The 21,233-nt window shown below is 47.9% G+C and overlaps 1 protein-coding gene across 1 annotated transcript; it reads left to right on the forward strand.

Moving 5' to 3' along the window:
- The first annotated feature begins 537 nt into the window (after window positions 1–537).
- On the forward strand, window positions 538–21,233 carry dhrs3b (dehydrogenase/reductase (SDR family) member 3b). Its single transcript, XM_067970596.1, has 6 exons — window positions 538–2,066; window positions 14,705–14,848; window positions 15,530–15,649; window positions 16,745–16,983; window positions 18,878–19,003; window positions 20,563–21,233. Exons 1-6 carry the CDS (start codon window positions 1,860–1,862, stop codon window positions 20,645–20,647), a joined length of 921 nt encoding a protein of 306 aa, XP_067826697.1. The 5' UTR covers window positions 538–1,859; the 3' UTR covers window positions 20,648–21,233.

The raw sequence follows: 21,233 nt of genomic DNA on the forward strand, positions 1-21,233 counted from the left end.
AGAGATGGACAAGGGGCAGACACACACACACACACACACACACACACAGACCGAAAGAGAGAGACAGAGACAGGGAGACAGACAGTCCTGGGCCAGTCTCATGATCCCTCTAGTGGTTAGTTTCAATGGAGCATCAATCAAAACCTGGAAGCAACTTGCTATTCTCAGCCACATTAAACAAGGTAATGGGAATGGGGCTGGGGGGTGAAAACCAATATCAAAAACACAGGCTCGCTATAACAGTGGGTGGAGGTACTGGTTTATAAGTTAAGTCAGCTGCTCTCAATCGGAACACATGGAGGACACGGTGTGGGGCAGGGGCTGTGAGTGTTCCTTTTTAAAAGTGTGTGCCTATTTGCACTAGTGAGCAACAGCAGCGACACGATATACCCCCCCCTCCTCCACACACACACACACCCCCCCCGAGCAGAACGTCACACTGCAAGTGACCGCACGCTCTGCGCGTCCCCGGGGAACACCTGCATTACATTCTCGCCGTTTCGGTAAGCTCCAGGTCTTCGACCGCTTGTCGAAAGAACAAGACAACAAGATGGGACACCTGCCCTGGTGCTGCGGGCCGGGCCGGGCCGGGCCGGGCTGTGCCTCCCGAAACTGTCAGCGGCACTGCCCGAGAGGCTGGCAACAGTCAGGAAGCTGCTGTCTCACGTGGCACGGGCGAGGCATGCCATTGGGCAACACTCCACCATGCATTAACCATCTGAGGGACTCTGGAAATGATTATTCCCAACAGCCAAAAGTCTTAAAGGAGCACCACTTCCAATCAACACTATCTTTTTTTCACAACGACACGATTCACATCGAGACACGTCACCACGCCGCTTGTGTGTGACATCACTGTGAAAAATACGCTGCGTGCTTATTCTCGCCCCGGGTATGAGGATGGTGTCTCTTTAATTAAAGGCACAGGCATCCCCTTGCAAAGTGCTGAAAGTACCTTTCTCAATTTAAAAAAAAGAAAATTGTCCAAATAATTGTTTTTTAAGCAGGAGATGATTTGTAATCCATCTTGCAATCAAAAAGTACACCATTGGCTGCAAAGCGCTTCGGGACGGTCCTGAGGCCGTGAAAGGCGCCATATAAATGCAAGTTTTTGTTTTGCAATCTCCTGATTATTATACTTGATGTCAGGCGAGCATCCTTAATGGTTGCTGGGCAGGAGAAAGCTGTGCAAGATCATCGTGGATGGGGGAACCAGAGCTGGGTGCAAGCGAACAGTTGTGTGTCTGTGAGTTGGAGGGGGAGGGAGAGAGAGTCTGTAGTTCTGATGCAGAGGCTGGCGTGTTGCCGCTGACTACAGGGGGGGTGTGGGCTGAGGGCTTCACACAGTAGTACCGAGCGGATCAGCTCCCTCCCGACACTTAAACTCGTCAATCAGGATTAATGGACTGCCGTATAAAAACTCACTGCGCCTTTCGGAACACACACAACACACACACACAAACGGTTCCAGCTCTTTTATTATATATTATACACACACACACACACACACACACATACATATATATATATATATATATTTTGCGTGTGTGGCAAATCGGTCTGGAACGATTAACCTCCGTGTGATCCCGGACAACAGCAAAGAGAAAGAAGAAAAAAATAAAATATTTGAAAGAAAAATATGGTTTTAAAACCAAGAGAAATTGATTGAACAGGAAGGCGCTCAGCCAGTGAAATTGACACGCACTTAAAGGTTTTTTTTTTGGCTGGGGCAAAAAAAAAGTTTTTTTTTGGCCAAACTTTTTTTTTTGTCTAGGTGAACTTTTCTGCTGCAGAGGACGGGGTGCAGTTCCTTTTTTTTTTGTGTGTGTGTGGTTTTTGTTGGTTTGTTATTGTTTAGGATGAGCCCGGAGATGGATTGGAGGAGCCTGGGTTCGCTGCTGCTCTTCCCGATGCAAATGGTCTTTTACGTGGTCAAAGCCGCCGTGTTACTGCTGCTGCCCGTCAGACTGAGGGAGCTGAGCCGGGACACCGTCCTCATCACCGGGGGAGGCAGAGGCATCGGTCGCCACCTGGCCCGGGAGTTCGCCAAACAAGGGGCTCGAAAGGTGAGTCTCTGGATTTTCAGGTTGCACTGAACAGTTTTTTTTTTTGAAAATGCATTTTGGGGATAAAACAACGAGCAGTGATGGGTTACAGAGGGAGTCAGGCAGCGATCTCACAGGATTTACATAATGTCTTAATTCTGATCACGGATGGGAGCAGACCCTGAAAGAGCAATCTGCAGAAATCTGTTTGCATTCGCTCCAAAAGGATTGCTTTTGGCATTTGAATCTTTTAAGGAAAATGCAATGTCCAGATACTCCGTGTAGGGGAAGCAGGATTTAAAAGCCCCCCCCCCCACTGACTGTGCTTAGTGGCTATAGAGTGTGTCAAGAAGGGACTAAACTTGCAGATGCTTTTTTGGAGTGTGTCAAAAGAGTGTCCAGATCCTGCTCTGTTGTATGAATGTGGGATTGTTCCTGTGCTGAGTTTAACCTTCAGTCTCTGTGCACGCTTAGAATTTGCTCACAGGAGTTGCTATTGCTGATAACCTTCTAATGGGCGCATCATTCATGGTTAGAGACCTCTGTGGATTTTTATATAATTGTTATAAATGTACATGCAACTGTTCGATGTTCCACAGAGAGACCAGTGTCATGTTCCCCCTCGATCTCTCAATACCTGTTTAAACTGGTCAGTTCATCCCCCCACGCCTAACCTGCCCCAAGAGACACTTCGTGTTCTGCAGGACGCATTCGACTGGTTCTGTGTAATTCTTTAAACACTTCCCGGTCTGTATTTCTTCTAGAACAAGCTGCAGTAAATGGCTCCGGGGGCGAATGCAGAGGCGGCTGAGGGCTCCCAGGCTCCAGTCCTTGGTCTGTGCTGTGGGCTCAGGTGGGACCTCAGTGCGAGAGCTCCCATTTAGTCCTCGGTGCCTCTGGGCTGAAGGAGAGGCGAAACAGGCAGGTTTCGCCACTGCTGCTAGTTACTCTCTCAGCCCCGTGTGTGTGTGCATGCACCATCAGGTGAGACAGGACTGGGCTTGTTTCTGATGCCTCTCACTTCCCCTGTTGTGTACCCCACCGGACCGATAGCTTATCAACACTGGCTGTGCTGGGCTCACACGTGGGGTTTGACCAGCAAGAAGACAACACCTTCAGAAGTTGAATGGGAGGGAAAAACCCCTGATCCTCTGAATAGATCTGACGCAGTGAGAGTTGTTTGAAACAGAAAGAGGCCATTCAGCCCTCCAGTCTGTTCCGCCATGGCTGATCTGAATCTTAACTGCATCTACCCACCTTGGTTCCGTAACCCTTAATATAATCTCTTGCCCAACTAAAATCTATCAATCTCAGTTTCGAAAATTTCAATTGACCCCCAGCCTCAGCAGCTTTTTGGGGGAGCGAGTTCCAGATTTACACCACCCTTTGTGTGAAGAAGTGCTTCCTGACATCACCCCTGAACAGCCTAGCTCTAATTTTAAGGTTATACCCCCCCTTATTCTGGACTATTCCATCAGGGGAAATTGTTTCTCTCTCAGGTCTTTGAACACCTGAGCAATGGGCAGATCACAATATACAATTATATAGTACTCTGTGATGTGGTAAATACCTGCTTTTGTAAAATTGTGATTTTAATATTTTGAAAACTGATAATCCCGAACGCAAGAAAGCGGAGATTGCAACAGAAGCATTGTACATGGTACCTGTTAGATAAAACATCTCTGTCACAATCAGGAGTCATTACAAAGCCATTGTTCGACAAAATGTACAAGACAATCAGAACCTGTACCCCGGGGACCCGTACCCCAGCCCTGTACCCTGGTCCGGGGGACCTGCACCCGGCCCCGTACCCAGCCCTGTACCCTGGTCCTGGGGACCTGCACCCCGGCCCCGTACCCCAGCCCTGTACCCTGGTCCTGGGGACCTGTACGCCAGCCCCATACCACATGCCCCGTACCCTGGTCCTGGGGACCTGTACCCCAGCCCCATACCCCAGCCCTGTACCCTGGTCCTGGGGACCTGTACCCTGGCCCCATACCACATGCCCCGTACCCTGGTCCTGGGGACCCGTACCCCGGCCCCGTACCACATGCCCCGTACCCGTACCCCAGCCCCGTGCTCCGTACCCCGGCCCGAGTCTTCAGAGGAGTGAAAAGTGGAGCTTGCTCTGATAATTAGCTCCCCACAATCTAACACGACTGATGTCACCCACAAATCATTGTCTTGATTTCAATATTGAAATTAATTTGAGGGTATGCCTCATAGAGTAAGGGATATCCAGGAGTGAGTCATAGGCTGGCATCTAAACAAGGAGACTATTTACATCCATTAAATGAACCTTGAGATTTAAATTAATCCTTTGTTTTCATTCAGGTAGTGAATTACTTTTATAAACCATGTATGACCTGGAGGTACGTGAGGGTTGACATGACCAGAACCTGGCAGTTTTAACAGTAGTCTACATGCTTGTTCTCCATCTGGTGTTCATTATGGAACTGGTGTACATTCTGACTCCGTGCCCTGGAACTGTACCCACTGGTTTGATGCCAGTGTGAGCTGGCAGGGCTGAGCTATACTCAGCTGCACACACCAGTCTTTAACAAGGGGACAGTGGCGCAGTGTTGCTGGGGTGTGCATGTAGAGTATGTGTGTAGAGTGGAGTATGCTGCATGCATTGCATGTACATGTGTGTGTGTATATGCATGTGTGTGCATGTATGTGCTCAGCTGCCTCAAACTACTGGCAAGAACAGCTGACAGGATCCCAACATCAGAAACATGAGCACTGTTTAAAGGGAACTTTTCAAAGTTGGTTTTGCCCCAATTGCAGTTGTGAAGCCAGCAACTACCGCCTCACCCGGCTGCCTCCTCCAGGTGGTGCTACCCCGGCACAAAATGCCAACATGATACCAGTTGTACTAAAGTGTGCCGGGGCACGAGTCCCTGTGAACAGGCTCCTCCCTGGTAACGTGGCCACGGCCGGATGCCTCTGATGCCCCCCCCCAATGCGGAACTACCTATTAACATTCACTCTTTAGCCCGTAAAGACGGGACACGCGGACCGAGCGTGTTTGTCATCAGAGGTGGTGGGCGCCCTCCCGGGCGGAGGGGAGAAAACTAGAGGAAATTTTTTTTAAAAGTTAATGGTGATTTTTACTGTTATTGGCCCAGGTTCCCCATTGGGCTGAATAAAAGCAAACTTCTTTACATTGGGCAGCATTCTGAGGAAGTTGTCCAGTTTCAGAATAATCAGTAGAACTGCACAAAACGTCCTCAGCTTTGTTTACAGGGAGCGTCCAGCAAATCTAGAACTTCAATCTGGTTCTGGAATTCTCCGACTGTTTTCATAGAACCAGATCTCCCACTGGTTACGGCCTGCACCGATGGGAATCTGTCGATTCGTTTGGATTGAATGAATTGTCCACATGGAGTGACTGAGAGCAGCCAGTTTGCATGTTGGCCAACCTAAAGGGTTTGTTTTTGTCATCTCCAGACCTTGCTCTCCTCTGCTGATGCTGCATCTGGTGTCTCTACACTGACATCAACTACTTTGTGGTGTCCCTGAGTCAGCTGTGGCTCAGTGAGTAGCGCTGATGCCTCTGAGTCAGAAGGTTGTGGGTTCAAACCACACTCCAGAGACTTGAGTATAAAATCTAGGTTAACACTCCAGTGCAGTACTGAGGGAGTGCTGCACTGTTGGAGGTGCCATCTTTCAGCTGAGATGTTAAACTGAGGCCCATGTCTACCTGCTCAGGTGGATGTAAAAGATCCCATGGCACTATTTCAAAGAAGAGTAGGAGAGTTCTCCCCAGTTTTCTGATCAATATTTAGCCTTCAACCAACATCACTAATACAGATTATCTAGTCATTATCACATTGCTGTTTAGTGGGAGCTTGCTGTGTGCAAATTGGCTGCCGTGTTACCTATATAACAACAGTGACTACACTTCAAAAGAAAGTACTTCATTGGCTGTAAAGCGCTTTAGGACGCCCTGAGGTTGCGAAAGGAGATATATAAATGCAAGTCTTTCTTTTTTTTCAGTACTGTTATTGAGACGATGCTAGTGCCTCTGTCGTCATGGAGACCTTTTCCAGAAGGTGTTCTTTCCCCTTCCCTCCCATGTCACCAGAGGTAAAGTCAGTGGCAATGGGAAAAGCAAATGGCTGATGACGACGCAAGCTGCCATTTTGTTCCTGCTGTAGGTGGGCTGAGATGTCAAACCTGGACTAGCTCAGAATCACACCAGAGTGACCTGCACCCACTGAGCCATCAGGAAACCCAACCACACCAGCCCTATCCAGAGTTGAGCTGCCAGCATTGGCGAGGACATGCTGGGCTGTGCAGTAACCTCACAGCAATACGGCCTGGCCTTTACCGTAACAGAGCCAGATACCGGCATTCAGGACTGGTTTGAGCTTTACTCACGGTAACTAATATGTACTAATATGGTCTGCTAGTCTCATGTAGGGTAAAGTGAGACAACAGATATCACTGGGTGACTCAGTGGGTAAACGCAATGACCCATGTGGTACTGAGCCATTCAGACCAGGAAAGATCCCAAGTTCCATCATCGATTTTGTGCCGACTCAGTTGATCTCGGCTGGGGGCAGTGTTTCGGGTCCCCTAATTTGCCTCAGTGCCTCTGGACAGCAGAGTGGAGGAAAATGAGCCAGGGTTCCGGTGTGTGATCCAGCGACTCCTGCTGGTAAGTGGGACAGTGTGGAAGTTGGGGCGAGGGCAAGATTGGGCTTGGCTGTCATGCCTTTCACGGTCGAATAGCCTGCTGATGGCTAACCACCTAGGCTCACAGATGAAGAATGACCAGCGAAGTATGGTGTGGGGGTGGGGGTCGGTGGGGTGCCAATGCTGGAGTAACTTCAGGAGAGAAGGGGAAGGAATCATATAACTTTAAAAAAAATCTCATCACAAAATCCAGAAGCTCTGTTTAATGCAGAACTGCAGTAGCTGGTTACAGCAGTTATGAGTGAACGACTAGTTCAGTTGTTGAATTAAAGCCACGTGGAGCAGTTTGATTGTGTCGAGGAATTTGGGGCTGGATTGTGAATCTGTGTCAGGCAATGAGACGCTTTGGATTAAAGTGACGGCTGGAGGAAGATAAATTGTCTGGCAGTGATGTGTTGTTTAAATAATTGGGACTGGTCTCTTGGAAGGTAATAGGATGAAAAATCTCAAGCCTTTCTGCAGCATCCAGTGAACACTGGATCACCTCTCCGCAGCTAAATGCTGCATTTTGCGATACATTATTTTTTAATAAGTGTAAAATTAGTGTTTGCACTGCACTGTTCCTAAAATGAGGTTTGTTCTGTCAAAGCCGAGTCTGATCCTGAACCTCTCCCTATATCCCTGCCCACACATTCCCCCCCCCCAAACCAGGGTCACCCCAATAGTGATGAGGAGAGGGAATCCTGGCTGATTTTCCCCCTCCCCTGTAATTCCTCAACTGTTGCCCTGGCTGCGATCAGCTAACTCAGAGCGGGGTTGGAGTCAGACCTGGGACCCTCTTGGCCTGAGTGTACTTTTTATTCCTTTGGGACGTTCTGCAGCTGTCACTTTCTCTTCCCCATCCCTTGCCCCAACCATTGGATATAGAGAGGACTGTACTGTAGGTTTAGTGTTTTGGGACTGACAACAACAACAACTACTTGCATTTATATAGCGCCTTTAACATAGTAAAACGTCCCAAGGACGGGAGTGTTACCAAACAAAATTTGACACCAAGTCACATAGAGATATTAGGACAGGTGACCAAAAGCTTGGTTAAAGAGGTGGGTTTTAAGGAGCGTTTTAAGGAGGAGAGGGAAGTAGAGAGGTGGAGAGGTTTAGGCAGCCACCAAAAGTGGGACGATGGAAATCGGGGATGCGCAAAAGGCCAGAATTGGAGGAGTGGAGAGGTGGACCACACTGGTTGTTTCCATTCCTGTGACCTCTACTGCTTCTGTTCAGATCACAGACAGGAGGGGAATAAGGGGCGGATTTGGGAGGGTTAAAAACAGATTCAAAAAAGCAGTCTTTTTCCTAATTTGATTTGGAATTTCCTTGAGATGTTCTTTCTTCCTCAGCTCTGCCACCTTGCTCCTGCTCTCCCTCACTCCCTCCCTCGCGCCCTCGCTCCCTCCCTCGCGCCCTCGCTCCCTCCCTCGCGCCCTCGCTCCCTCCCTCGCTCCCTCCCTCGCGCCCTCCCTCCCTCCACTCTCTTTCTTCACTCTCTTTTACTTTTCGCTCTCTGTCTTTGCTCTTTTCTTTCTTTTTGCACTCTCACTCTTTCGCTCTCTATCTTTTTACTCTGTCTGTGTGTCTCTCTCACTTTCTCTGCCTGCCTCTTTCTCTCTGTTTGTGTGTGTCTCTCTCTCTGTCTCCCGTTCTCCCCCTCTCTCTCTGTTTTGTTCTATGTTAGAAAGCTCCTGAGTTTCTCTGGACCAGCTGGGGGAGGGACAGGAGCACCTTGCAGTTTAGTCACAGCCTTGAGTTCAACAGCAGGTCAGCCGAGTGCTGATGATTTCATTAATCTTGTTTACCACTTAGAGGAAATACTCGTTGGGAGGGGGGGGGGGGAGGAGGGGGGAGAGGGGGAGGGGGGAGGGCTGGCGTGCAGTGGGGGGAGTGGGTTGGAGCCAGGGATCCATTCCACTCCATTCAGACCACTGCGGACGGCCGCCAACCCCTCCTTTAAAGACACGAACAGGGACCTCGTCGTAGGGTAAGCCAAATCTTTTTGATCAGTTACGAGAGACGTAAGACGTTCTGTAAATAAACTTAAACCGAAGGAGGGCACCTCGTAACGCTGGGTTATTGAGCCAGAAAACTCAGCGAAGGCTGAGAATATTTTAAGGTGTCACTGTAGAAGCATGTATAGTCTTTATTTTGCAATTGTATATATTTAAGGGAAGGGCTATATAGTCTTGGTAAATTAATTTTAGAATTCCAGTAAATCTGGATGCTCCCAATGGATTCCCTTTCCTCCCCGGAAAGCGCTGGCTCTTCCCAGGGGTCCACAGGCCCCAGCCACCCGTTGGTACCTCACCAGTAGAAATTGGAAGGCTATTTGACTGTGTCGGACCTCACCACTGAACTTGATCCAGTGTAGGCCTAATGTTTGTCCACGGCCAATACCTTATCTTGAAGGGGTGGCTGGATAGCGATCAGGAGTTGGGAGCTCGGGCTGATTCCCTTTCCTACCCTCAGGCTATTGAGACCGATTGTAAGCATCTTAACAGCTGACGTGACCGAGATCAGCTAATTCATCACAGTCCAGGGACGAGCCTCGATTGTGGTCTGTATGGAGCGGTGCCACACTGGGCAGCGGATTTACCAAAACAGCCATTGTAGGGGGAGAGAGTCGGAGCTAAATCTGATCAGTTATCGGTGTCTCTTTGTAAGGGACCGTCCATCATTTTCTCATTTTCCTTCACAATGATAATGAATTACTCCTTTTCTTAACTTTCCTCCCTTGTTTAAAAAAAACATAATTATGAAAATGGACCATTTATATGTAATTATGTTTTAAACATTATTCTCAAATACTTGTGTGATATTGTCACCATACTTAAGTTAAGGCCAGATTAACAATTATTGAGTGCTTTCTAGAATGTATTTGAGTCAAAAGTTCAAAGTGAAAAATCCCTTTGTATATCCCCACTGTGGGGCTCTTTCCACCCTCTCTCCTTCCCCCCCACCACCCAGTCCATAAACAGTAACACTGGTTTGCCCAGTGCTGGCATTGCATTCCAGTTTGAGGGGACGGGAGGGGGAGATGCAGAAGGGTGCAGTCTAACACTGCTTTCTGTTGGAGGTGACCTCTGATTGACCCTGGCTCATTGCTAACAGGCTTGGTAGTGGTGACTCCCATCTGAACCCTTCATCCCCCTCGCACAGATAACCGGCTCAAAGTCCTACACTAGATTACCGCAAATCACACCGAGGCTTTGCCACAAAGCATTGCTCTCGTGTTCTCATTCATTTTCTCGTGCTCGCTCTTTATCTCTTTCTCTTGTGCTCTCTCGCACGTGTGTACGGTGTTTGTGTTCCCTCACTCGCATTCTCGTGTCCTCTTGCTTGCTCCGAGTGTCCTCTTTCTCTCTCTCTCTCTCTCCATTTACAATCAAAATGTGAATAGAGCTTGTTTTTTTTGCCAATGTCCCCCCTTTCCACAACTCCTCAAAAATAAAGCCCATTTTGTTATGTTTTTGAAGCTCTCCCCTCAAAGCCACCCTTAACCCCTTCCTTCGCAGTGGATCTCTGCTGCTTAGTGCTGTATAGGGAATGGCTGAAGAAAAATGAGTTCAAAAGCAAATCACCACACTGCAGCCACAGGTGGGCACAGACTGGCATCCGACTGCTCTGTTGTTTGGCATTGTTGCACCTGTGACGGAGGGGAGAATTTCTACACATGGGTGACGATGTTCATTTAGGGGCATCGGCTCTTTCGTTCTCCAGGTCACCCCACTAATTGCGTTGTGAGGCCTCCGCCGGTACAATAGGCTACCATTCACTGCTTAGACTCCCACATGAAGAATGGGCACTTGGCAGTACTGCGGGGCTTGCTGGCACTCGTAGACTGGTCCCCCAGCACCACGCGGCATTTTTGGGGCACTTTATTCTCCTGCCCTTTTTGTAACTATAACTGATCTCTGAGAGCTTCTCCAACGTGCTCTGAAAACTCTAAACTCCGCCCGGTGTTTGCCATATCCAATGCTAAAGAAACTTAGTGCCGCAGTGGTTATAAAATGAGATCACTATACCTTCCCTATCTCTGTAACCTCCTTCAGCCCTACAACCCTCTGAGATCTCTGCGTTCCTCCAATTCTTGCCTCTCGTGCATCCCCCGCTTCCCTCGTTCCACCATTGGCGGCCGTGCCTTCAGCTCTGGAATTCCCTCCCTAAACCTCTCCATCTCTCTACCTCTCCCTCCTCCTTTAAGACGCTCCTTAAAACCTATCTCTTTGACCAAGCCTTTGGTCACCTGTCCTAATATCTCCTTAGGTGGCTCAGTGTCAATTTTTTTTGTCTGGTAACACTCCTGTGAAGCACCTTGGGGCGTTTTACTAGTTAAAGGCGCTATATAAATGCAAGTTATTGTTATAAATCAAATGAAGTGACTTGCAAGACCGTCAGTGCCCTATCAAACAGCATAAAAATGATGCTTCACACCTGCTTAAGGACAATGGAAATCCCTCAGTGAGTAAATGCACTGTCCGCTTTGGTCCTGAGCAATACAAACTAGGAAGGTTCCAGGATCGATCCCCGTCTGTCCCGTGTTAACTGATCTCAGCTGGGGTGACAGTAGGGTTGCTGAAACTGGTCTTGATATCTGAGCTTCGCAAGGGCAAAATCTACCAGAATGGTACCAGGGATGAGGGACTGCAGTTTATGTGGAGAAGCAGGGAAGGTTAAGGGGAAATTTGATAGAGGTGTTCAAAATTTTGAGCGGTTTTGATGGAACAGATGGGGAGAAATTGTTTCCACTGGCAGGAGGGTCGGTAACCAGAGGACACAGATTTAAGATAATTGCCAAAAAGTTCAGGGGGAAATTAGGAGAATTTTTTTTTTTACTCAGCGAGTTGTTATGATCTGGAAGGCACTGCCTGAAAAGTTGGCAGATTCAGATTCAATAGTAACTTTCAAAAGAGAATTGGAAATACACTTGAAAAGGAAAAATTTGCAGGGCTGTGGGGAAAGAGCAGGGCAGTGGGACTAATTGGATAGCTCTTTCAAAGGGCCGGCACAGACATGATGGGCCGAATGGTCTCCTTCTGTGCTGTATGATTCTATGGTCCCTGGGCCTGATCGGTATCTCATGATTCCTGCTGGAAAGAGCGCTGGTGAGGACTGGTTTGGGCTGCCTGTGATGCCCCTGTGGTTGAACAGCCAGTCAACGCTCACTGGGCATGCACGTGAAGAATAGTCATTTGGTTGAGATACTGGAGGGTGGTTATCGCCTGCGAAACTGCACTGCAACATGAGTCAGGTGAGGAGGGAGAGTTGCAGGGAGTAAGGAGTGAATGGTGAAGGGTATTTTGGTTTTTCTCAGTGCTGTGCTAGGATTATCGTCTTTCGCTCTGCTTGAAAAGTGGTCCCTGGTTTGGCATCCAGCCAGCATCCCCTGAACCCGACACACTTTCAATTCAGAACTCGCTGACCATAAAATTAGGGAGGGCAGCTTCTCACTGAAGTGGAAAATCCTGCAGGGACTGCCTGCCTGCCTGCCTGCCTGACTGACTGCTCCTCCGAGCTTCCTGCCCCTTCCTTACCTCTGGGTGACCCCAGCAGATGACTGCCTGAAAGGCAGGTGAAAAAGTCAAACTGGCGGAAGGCCACAAAAACGTTTCAGCAAAACTGTCAACAGACTGTGCCCGAGCTGCTGGTCTGTCACCATAGTAACTCGTGTCAGCACTTTAACTCCGAGGGAAGTTTTCAAGCCTATTATCTAGTCGGGAGGAGGATGGGAGGTGCGGTTGGTTCAGATGACAGGAATGAAACTCCATCATGTCTCTGAAGGCTGTTATAATCCCAAACTTGACCAGCAAGCTCAGAGCCCTTCCCGGGACATTGTATCTTGCAGTGAACCAGACCTTTCGCAACCTTGGCATCCTATTTGACCCTGAGATGAGCTTCCGACCACATGTCCGCTCCATCACCAAGACCGCCCACTTCCACCTCCGTAACATTGCTTGTCTCTGCCCCTGCCTCAACCCACCTGCTGCTGAAATCCTCATCCACACCTTTGTTACCTTCAGACTTGACTATTCCAATGCTCTCCCATCTTCGACATTCCGTAAACTTGAGCTCATCCAAAACTCTTCTGCCCGTATCTTAACTCGTGCCAAGTCCCGTTCACCCATCACCCCTGTTCTCGCTGACCCACATTGGCTTCCGGTCCGGCAATGCCATCTTAAAATTCTCATCCTTGTTTTCAAATCCCTCTATGGCCTCGCCCCTCCGTATCTCTGTAACCTCCTCCAGCCCTACAACCCTCCGAGATCTCTGCGCTCCTCCAATTCTGGCCTCTTGAGCATCCCCGATTTTAATCACTCCACCATTGGCAGCTGTGCCTTCAGCTGCCTAGGCCCTAAACTCTGGAATTCCCTCCCCAAACCTCTCCTCCTCTCTCCTCCTTTAAGACGCTCTTTAAGACCTACCTCTTTGACCAAGCTTTTGGTCACCTGTCCTAATATCTCCTTAAGTGGCTCGCTATCAAATTTTGTTTGATGACGCTCCTGTGAAGCATCATGGGATGTTATACTACGTTAAAGGCGCTATATAAATGCAAGTTGTTGTAAATATTCAAGTTTAATTCTGTGATTGGTTTTCAAAAGACTTTTTTCATCTGTGGCATTGTCTGTTGTGTGAATTTGTTTAGATGCATTTAAGGGGAAGCTGGATAAAGACAAAGGCAGAGGAGTAAATATGACTCCCTTAAGTGATGCAGTAAGATGATCTCAGTTGTTTATCGAAACAGCAGTTGAGCAGTGAAGGGGTTAACCGGTTGAGGTCTGTAATTCTGACTCTCTGGCAGCCTATGGTTGTAGAAACCAATGAAAGGGATGTTGTCTCTTTGAGGAACTTCTCATTTATCTTTGTGTTAACTACACAGCATCACCTCGTCACTGGTCCGTGTGAGGGCTGTGGCTGTTGCATAACACGGCCTACTGCCCCTCGCATGAACCTTCCAGAACTTCAACCCACAAGATGCTTAGAGACACTGTTCTCTCCCCCCTGCCCTCATCTCGGTGTGTTCCTGTGTACACTACACTGCAGTTACAAATTACATCCCCTCTCGGGCTGTCAGGATTGCTTCCTTTTCCAATCCTGCATAAAGCCTGTTAAATATCTATCAGTCTGATTCCCATGACGATTTAAAGGGGCCTTGTCCCTGTTTAGAGGGCGGGCACCTCGTTCTACCAGACTTGTAGACTGATGATGTGATTAAGTCGTCGCTCTTTGACTAAATGGGTAAGTGCACTGCCGGGTGTGATACTGAGCCACATTCCCCGGAACGGGCCCTCCGATTTCATCCCTGGTCTGTGCTGAGTTAACTGATTATAGCCGAGGCAGCAGGTGAGCTGCAGTTGTCCTTTGAGAGCAGGTGGGATGTTCCCACCCCCATCTGGATACCAGCAACCGCTGCTGGAAAGTACACGTGTGTGCATGCTGGGTGAGGCCTGTGATGCCTCCCAAGGCCGAGCAGCCTCCCACCACTCACTGTCTAGGCTCACAATGAATAGTGCCCATGAGGGTGCGATACCCGGGGGTTTGTAGTGCCCATTGAACTTTAACCCAGCAGGAATCAGCAGACATTAAACTGTTTAAAGAAGCACATTTTAAAAAAAAATCAGTCTTTTATCTCATTTGATAATTGTGGGATCTTGCTGTGTGGAGATTGGCTGCCACGTTTGCCTACATAATGAAGGTGGCTGCACTTCAGAAAGTAACTTCTTGGATGATTCCCCGATCCTGCGCGCCAAGGGGGGAATGGCTGTCACAATCGCCAGGCCACAGCCTGTGGTTTTCCAACACACCCTCCCCTGAAATGCTGGATTGCAGAATCCCCCCACCACCACCTCCACCGAGAAGCGCCTTGGAATGTCCTGAGGATGAGAAGGCGCTATGTGAATTCAAGGAGGGAGAGAAATGGAAATAATGGGGGTTCTGACTGACCAACTGTCATTCTCTTCTTGCAGATCATTATTTGGGGTCGGACAGAGAAGTGTCTGAAGGAGGCCTGTGAAGAGATTCGGAGCCTGGGCGTAGAGTGTCACTACTTTGTCTGCGATGTAGGCAACAAAGAGGAAGTTTACCAACAAGCCAAGGCTGTACGGGAGAAGGTGGGTCTCTACCAGCAACACTCCTGCAATCTATGATGTGTTTACAAGCCAGTGACTATTCTTCGGCTGTAGGTAGACCTGGGCAAGTAAAGTCCTGTAAGGTTTTAATGTGAGCTGTTAAACCAAGGCCCAGTCTGTCTGTTCCGATGGATGTTTAAAGATTCTATGGCATTATTTTAAGAGCAGGGAGTTCTCCTGGTGTCCTGGCCACCATTCAAAGCTCAGAGGGCGTAAGCAAGCATTACCTCACTGAGAAAATGGTCGGCTTTTGGAATAGCTCATCAAAGGGCAAAGAGCTTGAAACTCTACAAGATCAAATTGGACAAATATCTCCGTGCAATACAACTGTTAGCACGGCAGGAGAGCAGGATGGATGGCCGTCTGGTTGATGCCCATCTTCAGATTTTCTCTCTGAAAGACTGATCATTCATCTCAGTGTTGTTTGTGGGATCTTGCTGTGTGCAGAATGGCTGCTACACTTCCCTTTAAAAACACTGCACTTTAAATTAACGGATTTTGAGGTGTGACTAGATGCTGTATAAATGGAAATAGTTTTTGATGCTAATCTTTGAAGATTTGATAATCTTTGTCTGGAGTGCGTGTTCAAGCCCCTCGTATTGAATGCTATTTTTAAACGTGAGGGATGAAACGTTTGTGAGAAATCACTTTGTTTGTGTGCAGGTGGGTGATGTCACCATTCTGGTGAACAATGCTGCAGTGGTTCATGGGAAGACTCTGATAGACAGCGATGATGATGCTCTCCTGAAATCCCAGCATATCAACACGCTCGGCCAGTTCTGGGTCAGTACAAGACCTCTTTGCATCTCCTAGATAACTCCAGGATTCATCTTTATTGCAAACTTAGTTACCTTCTTGGTCTCCCCTCTCCTGTCTCATTACTCTGCTGTTTTATCACCAAAGCTTCTGGTAGAATGAGACTCTACAATCTGTTTGTAAATCCCAATGGCACAATCCAGGATAAGCCACTCCCAGCGTGTGTCACACACCAACACACAAGCATTATAATCGATGCTTCAGTGCAGTACCGAGGGAGTGCTGCATTGTCAGAGATGAAATGTTAAACCAAGGCCCCCTCTGCCTGTTCAGGTGGATGTTAAAGATCCCATGGCAGTATTTGAAGAAAAGCAGGGAGTTTTTTTCCCGGTGTCCTGATCAAGATTCCTCCCTCAACCAACACTGCATCTTCATTGTTGTTTGTGGGATCTTGATGTGTAAAAATTGTTTTACCCATGTTTACCTCCAAAACAGTCACCACATTTCAAAAAATTCACTGTGTGAAGTATTTTGAGATATTTTGACAATCTGTTAAGATGCTATATAAATGCAAGGATCTCGTTTTAAAGTTCACCCCTATATTTCTGAATTCTGCTGCCTGCATTTGGCCTCCTGATTATAAAGGAGATCCTGGTAAATTCCAGCAGCCAACCTTGGACTGGGCATCATCTCCTTCCCCCCCCTCACTCCTCACTCAAATCATAGATTTTTTAAAAACGTAATTTTATATTAAAACAAAATGCTGTCTGTCTTGTGGGAGCATCTGTCTGGACTTAAATCCAGTCCAGCCCAGACAGGTGACGTTCTCTCTCTGATGGAGGATGGGGCTGGTGCAGTCAGTTAGGATGTGGCTTTTTTCACCTCTGACTTGGTTTGAGCCCAGTACAAGGGGAGTGGGAGGGGGCAGTGCTCCCTCATTCAGATTTATGTTTTGAAAATCCACTGGCAACTGCCACACAACTGTTGCCCCAATTCAGAACTGACAGTAACGCAATTAAATTTGATGCAAAAACCACCAAGTTTAATCCAGAAGCCAGAATGAAATGATTAAATCTGAAAATCCTCCTTGAGTAATTCTATTTTTCCATCACTCCCACCCAGACAACAAAGGCTTTCTTGCCTCGGATGCTAGAACTGCAGCACGGGCACATTGTGTGCATGAACTCTGTGCTGGCACTGTCTGCCATCCCGGGTGCCATCGATTACTGCACCTCCAAATCCTCCTCCTTCGCGTTCATGGAGAGTCTGACACTGGGCCTCCTCGACTGTCCTGGGGTCAATGCCACCACAGTGCTACCGTTTCACACCAGCACAGAGATGTTTCATGGGATGAAGACAAGGTCAGTGCTGAGGATAATGTTTCTGTACCCGGTTACTGTAGAGATTGTTGATCGACATTCTTTTATCAGGAAGGCCGGGTGAAGGATGAAGGCCTGCAGTGCAGGATCACCGCAGCTGCAGAGTAGGAGAGAGATGTGGTGATTCTTTCACACCAGGCTTTGCTTACCTAATAATGACTGCACTTCAAAAGTAATCCACTGATTGTAAAACACATTGGGATCTCCTGCTGCGACGAGCTGCTTTATAAATAGAAGTTCTTCCTTTAAAAGTCTGTAGGTTGTGGGAGGTAAGGAGGATTGAAGGAGGCAAGGGATTTTACAGTGTTGAGGCACCTAGAAAAGAATGAGTCGGAGTAGGAGACAGGATATAGAGAAGAGAAAGAGCTCGTACTGCAGTGTATTTGGAGCTCAGGAGGGAAAAGAGAGGAAAGCTCAGAGGAGCACCTAGTAGTATTTCAATAAAATAGATGTAAACGTGACTGCTATGGGAGAGAAATGAGGGAAGAACCAATAATACAACAACAAGCTGCGTTTCTACCTGGTCCAGTACTGTGGTGTGTTATGTCGACTGATAAGATTCAGTCTTCAGCGTGAAGCACATCAAAACCACTCACAGGAGCATAGGAACAGGAGTAGGCCATTCAGCCCCTTGAGCCTGTTCCGCAATTCAGTTAGATCATGGCTAAACTGTATCTTAACTCCATCTACCCACTTTGGTTCTATAACCCTTAACACCCTTGTTAGAAATTGAACAGTTTGGAATGAACTGCTCAGCTTTAACATCCTTTTGGTGTGTTCCGGTTTCCACAGATGGTTTTTATGAGGCTAATGGTGTGATTGGGTTACAGTGGCAGTAATTGCATCCATTGATCGCTGGAGCAGTGTTGATTTCAAGTATTAATCCAGTCAGTATCCGGGAGATCACCACCAGGAGGCCTGAACCTGCCCTCAACCTTTGCTCCTTTTCCACTGAATAGTGCTCAGGCTGGGCCCTCCCTAACTCGTGGAGGCCGAGTCCAATGGTAGGTCCCCAGGCTGCGAGCAGCTGATTGAACCTGGGAGACTGGGCTCAGGTATTGGTAAGTGGCACACCAGGCAGTGCACATTACTGGCTCACCCAGTGAGGGAGCTGCAACTGTACAACGTTGGAACGTGACCCAAGGCTAGAAATTAGGGCAGTGAGTGGGCTGGAACTCTAGTGCTATTAATGCGGGTGGGCAGGGGGGGCAACGGAGGCTGCTGGCAACTTGAAGTGGAACCCTCACCCACCGGTTTTATGCCCTCAAGTTCCAGAGAAATTTTGCCTGCCCCCCGTTATGTTCAGAAACCTTGTTGACAGCATGTCTGGTGGCGTTCCTGGGTTTCCATGGGAATCCTGCCCAAAGTGCCCGATAGGCCCAGCGAGATCTATATCTGTTGAAAGCAGGCATAAGTTCCATTCTGGGCCCCCATCATTGCTGAAAAACAACTAGCTTTACAAAGCTGCTCGTCTGTTTTCTGAGGGAAATGTACATGCAGTGGCAGGGTGCTGCTCAGAGTGCCATCTCCTCAGTGGAGTGGGTGCCTTTGTTGTGCTCGTACAGATGCCAGCACCTGCCCTGAATATTTAAGTGACCCCCCACCCTCAGTCGGGTGGGTCAGTGGCAGGTCAAAGCGACGGGTGGGAGGGTGGAAGCACTTCTGTCCTCGCAAAAGGAGTCCGCAGACTTTCCAGCCTTCGCTCTTTAAGAACCATTTCCTGTGGAATCGTGTTTTGAACCCCAGTGTGGTGCTAGACTGAAGGGACGTGGGTTCATCCTCGCTCTGCCTACCTCCCAAGATGCTGAGAGCCCAGCTTCGTGCCAGGCACGGAGATCTGATCACTTGGTGTATTGATTTGATTTTTCTGCTGTAGGTTTCCAAAGCTGTTCCCACCCCTAAAACCGGACACCGTTGCACGCCGGACAGTGGAAGCGGTGCGGACTAACCAGGCCCTCCTACTGCTACCCTGGACCATGCACTTACTCGTCATCATGAAAAGGTGAGTTCAGTTCAAAGTCTTGCCTGTATCACTCCCTCCAAACTGCAGCTATTCTGCCTTGAAAGGGGCCCTCATAGAGGTGTGTATATAATAAGTATTTAAAGAAGGTACTTCAGTACTTGAAGCCAAAACCATGAGGCAAGAGGAGATACAAATTCAAACAGGCAAAAGGCAAATTTAGGTCTGATCTTCACACTGAGTGATCAATGCAAGGAATGGACGACTGCGTTTTGGAATAATTTAAAGAAAAAGGTGGTGGGGGGGGGGGGGGGGGGGGAAGGAGAGGGGCTGCAGCTTTCCTCTGGATGGAAGAGTTGGAGGGGGCCTCCCTTATCTAGATTTATCTAGTGATCTTAGAGAAAGAAAGTAAAAGTTGTCTGGAGTTCAGATGGACTAAAGAGCTGCAGTACCCTTTACATAATTGGATACCACCCACAGCGCAGCTACTATGGGTCTCTCATCACTGACAGCCTGCGAAGGTCACAAGTGAAATGAGTTTGTGATGACATTTTCTGTCAAGCTTCCAGGGGCCGGCTCCGTACGAAAGTAGGCCAGAGTGACTCAAAGAAAATTCACTGCATACAAGTAATTGACAAAGCTTTAATTGGAGGGTGATGTAACCAGTTTATGATGTTCACTTCATGCTTAACTCTTTTTAAGAATGGGTCAGTTGGTAAATGCATCAAATTTGAAACCTGACCACACAGCCCAGGAAGGCTCAGTCCTGGTGCTTGCTGAGTTAGGTGGGGTGTTGAGGTGGCCTTGGCTGTGGGAGGGAGGAAATCAGCAAGGGTTACTACTATCTGGTGGACTGCACTGGAAAGTGTGGGCGTGTGCGGTTATTGGGAATAAGGATTGGACCTTGCTCGGCTGTGATATCCCTCACAATCTGATATCCAACATTGCCCAGGCTCACTCATGAAGAAAGACTAATTGGGTAAGCTACAGAGAGCAGCCAGCACCTATGGGACTATAGCCCAGAAACCCAGTAAAAGTGAGAACTTTTAGACGAGGGGAGAAAACAGGAAAGCAAAATAGTGCTGAGTTAAACCACTGCCACTTGCCTTGGTGGTGGGAGATTGTGGGTTTAAGCCCTACTTCAGGACTTGAGCACATAATCTAGACTAACACTCCAGAGTGATACTGAGGGAGTGCTCCATTGTTGTGATAAAGTAAGGCTCCCTCTATTTACTCAGGTGGCATTACAAATCCCATGGTGCTAACAAGGAACGGGAAGTTCTGGTGTCCTGGACAACATCCCTCCCTCAAATCGACACCACCAAAAAACATACTAACTGGTCATTCAGCTCATTCGCTGTTTGTGGGGGCTTGCTTTGTGAAAATAGCCTCTGTATTTGCCTGCACAACAGTGAGTGCACATTGATTTAACTCATTGTACGTGAAGCATCTTGGGATAATCCCAAGTGAGGTGAATTTTCGTGGTGTCCAGTTTAATTACAGTTGTTAAAATGCAGCAGCTGTTTGGGGAAACATAACAATTTAAAAAAAAACAGAACTCTTTTTGAACTTCCTTTTTCTCTCCCCACTCTCGCCTGCAGTATCCTCCCACAAACGGCCTTGGAAGAGATTTACAGGTTTACCGGAAGCTACGCTTGTATGAACAGCTTCAAAGGGCGAACATAAGAAGGGGTTGGGGGGGGGACCGGGGACCGCACTCTGAGATTCCTCTTCAACCTCCCAAGCAAGCTGGAAAATGGACTTTGAACAGACTGTGGGCTCTCACGGCCGGCGACTCTGTGGACGTTTTCCCGTCAAGTCTTGCGGAATGTTAAGCGTCAGACCCTCGCCGTGGCAACGCAGCTCCCTCGCGGCAAACTGAATTGTGTACAATCAAACTGGACGTTAATGGATGGACAGAAAAAAAAAATCGAGGTGACTCGTTTCTTGTGAGAGTTAAATGTAACTTTGGAGTGTCGGAAATCTACGTGACTTCTACATCTTCTAAACATGCTGATGGTATTCCACGGGGCAGACTGTTCCACCAGATGTTTTTTTAACGTTGCGGCAATGACTCTGTGAAGTTCCACTCGGCTCTGTGTTTTGTTCTGTTTAATAACAGGAATGCCAGAGAAAATTCATCACTTTTCTTTTTAAATCATACTGTAAATTTTAATATTTAAACTGTAATTTTGCCATCTGGCCAAAAACCTTAACTATTATTTTTCCTCCTTCTTGGGTTTAGCGAATGAATAAAATAGAAAAGAACAAA

The sequence above is a fragment of the Heptranchias perlo genome, chromosome 32, assembly GCF_035084215.1.
Source record: "Heptranchias perlo isolate sHepPer1 chromosome 32, sHepPer1.hap1, whole genome shotgun sequence".
NCBI classification, from domain to species: domain Eukaryota; kingdom Metazoa; phylum Chordata; class Chondrichthyes; order Hexanchiformes; family Hexanchidae; genus Heptranchias; species Heptranchias perlo.

What these genes read in the sequence shown, in the direction of transcription:
- dhrs3b (XM_067970596.1), top strand. Translation starts at nt 1,860, where the DNA reads ATGAGCCCGGAGATGGATTGGAGGAGCCTGGGTTCGCTGCTGCTCTTC. An exon ending in CCAAACAAGGGGCTCGAAAG is followed by an intron (nt 2,067 to 14,704) that starts GTGAGTCTCTGG and finishes CTCTTCTTGCAG; the next exon opens with ATCATTATTTGGGGTCGGAC. An exon ending in TTTCATGGGATGAAGACAAG is followed by an intron (nt 16,984 to 18,877) that starts GTCAGTGCTGAG and finishes TTTCTGCTGTAG; the next exon opens with GTTTCCAAAGCTGTTCCCAC.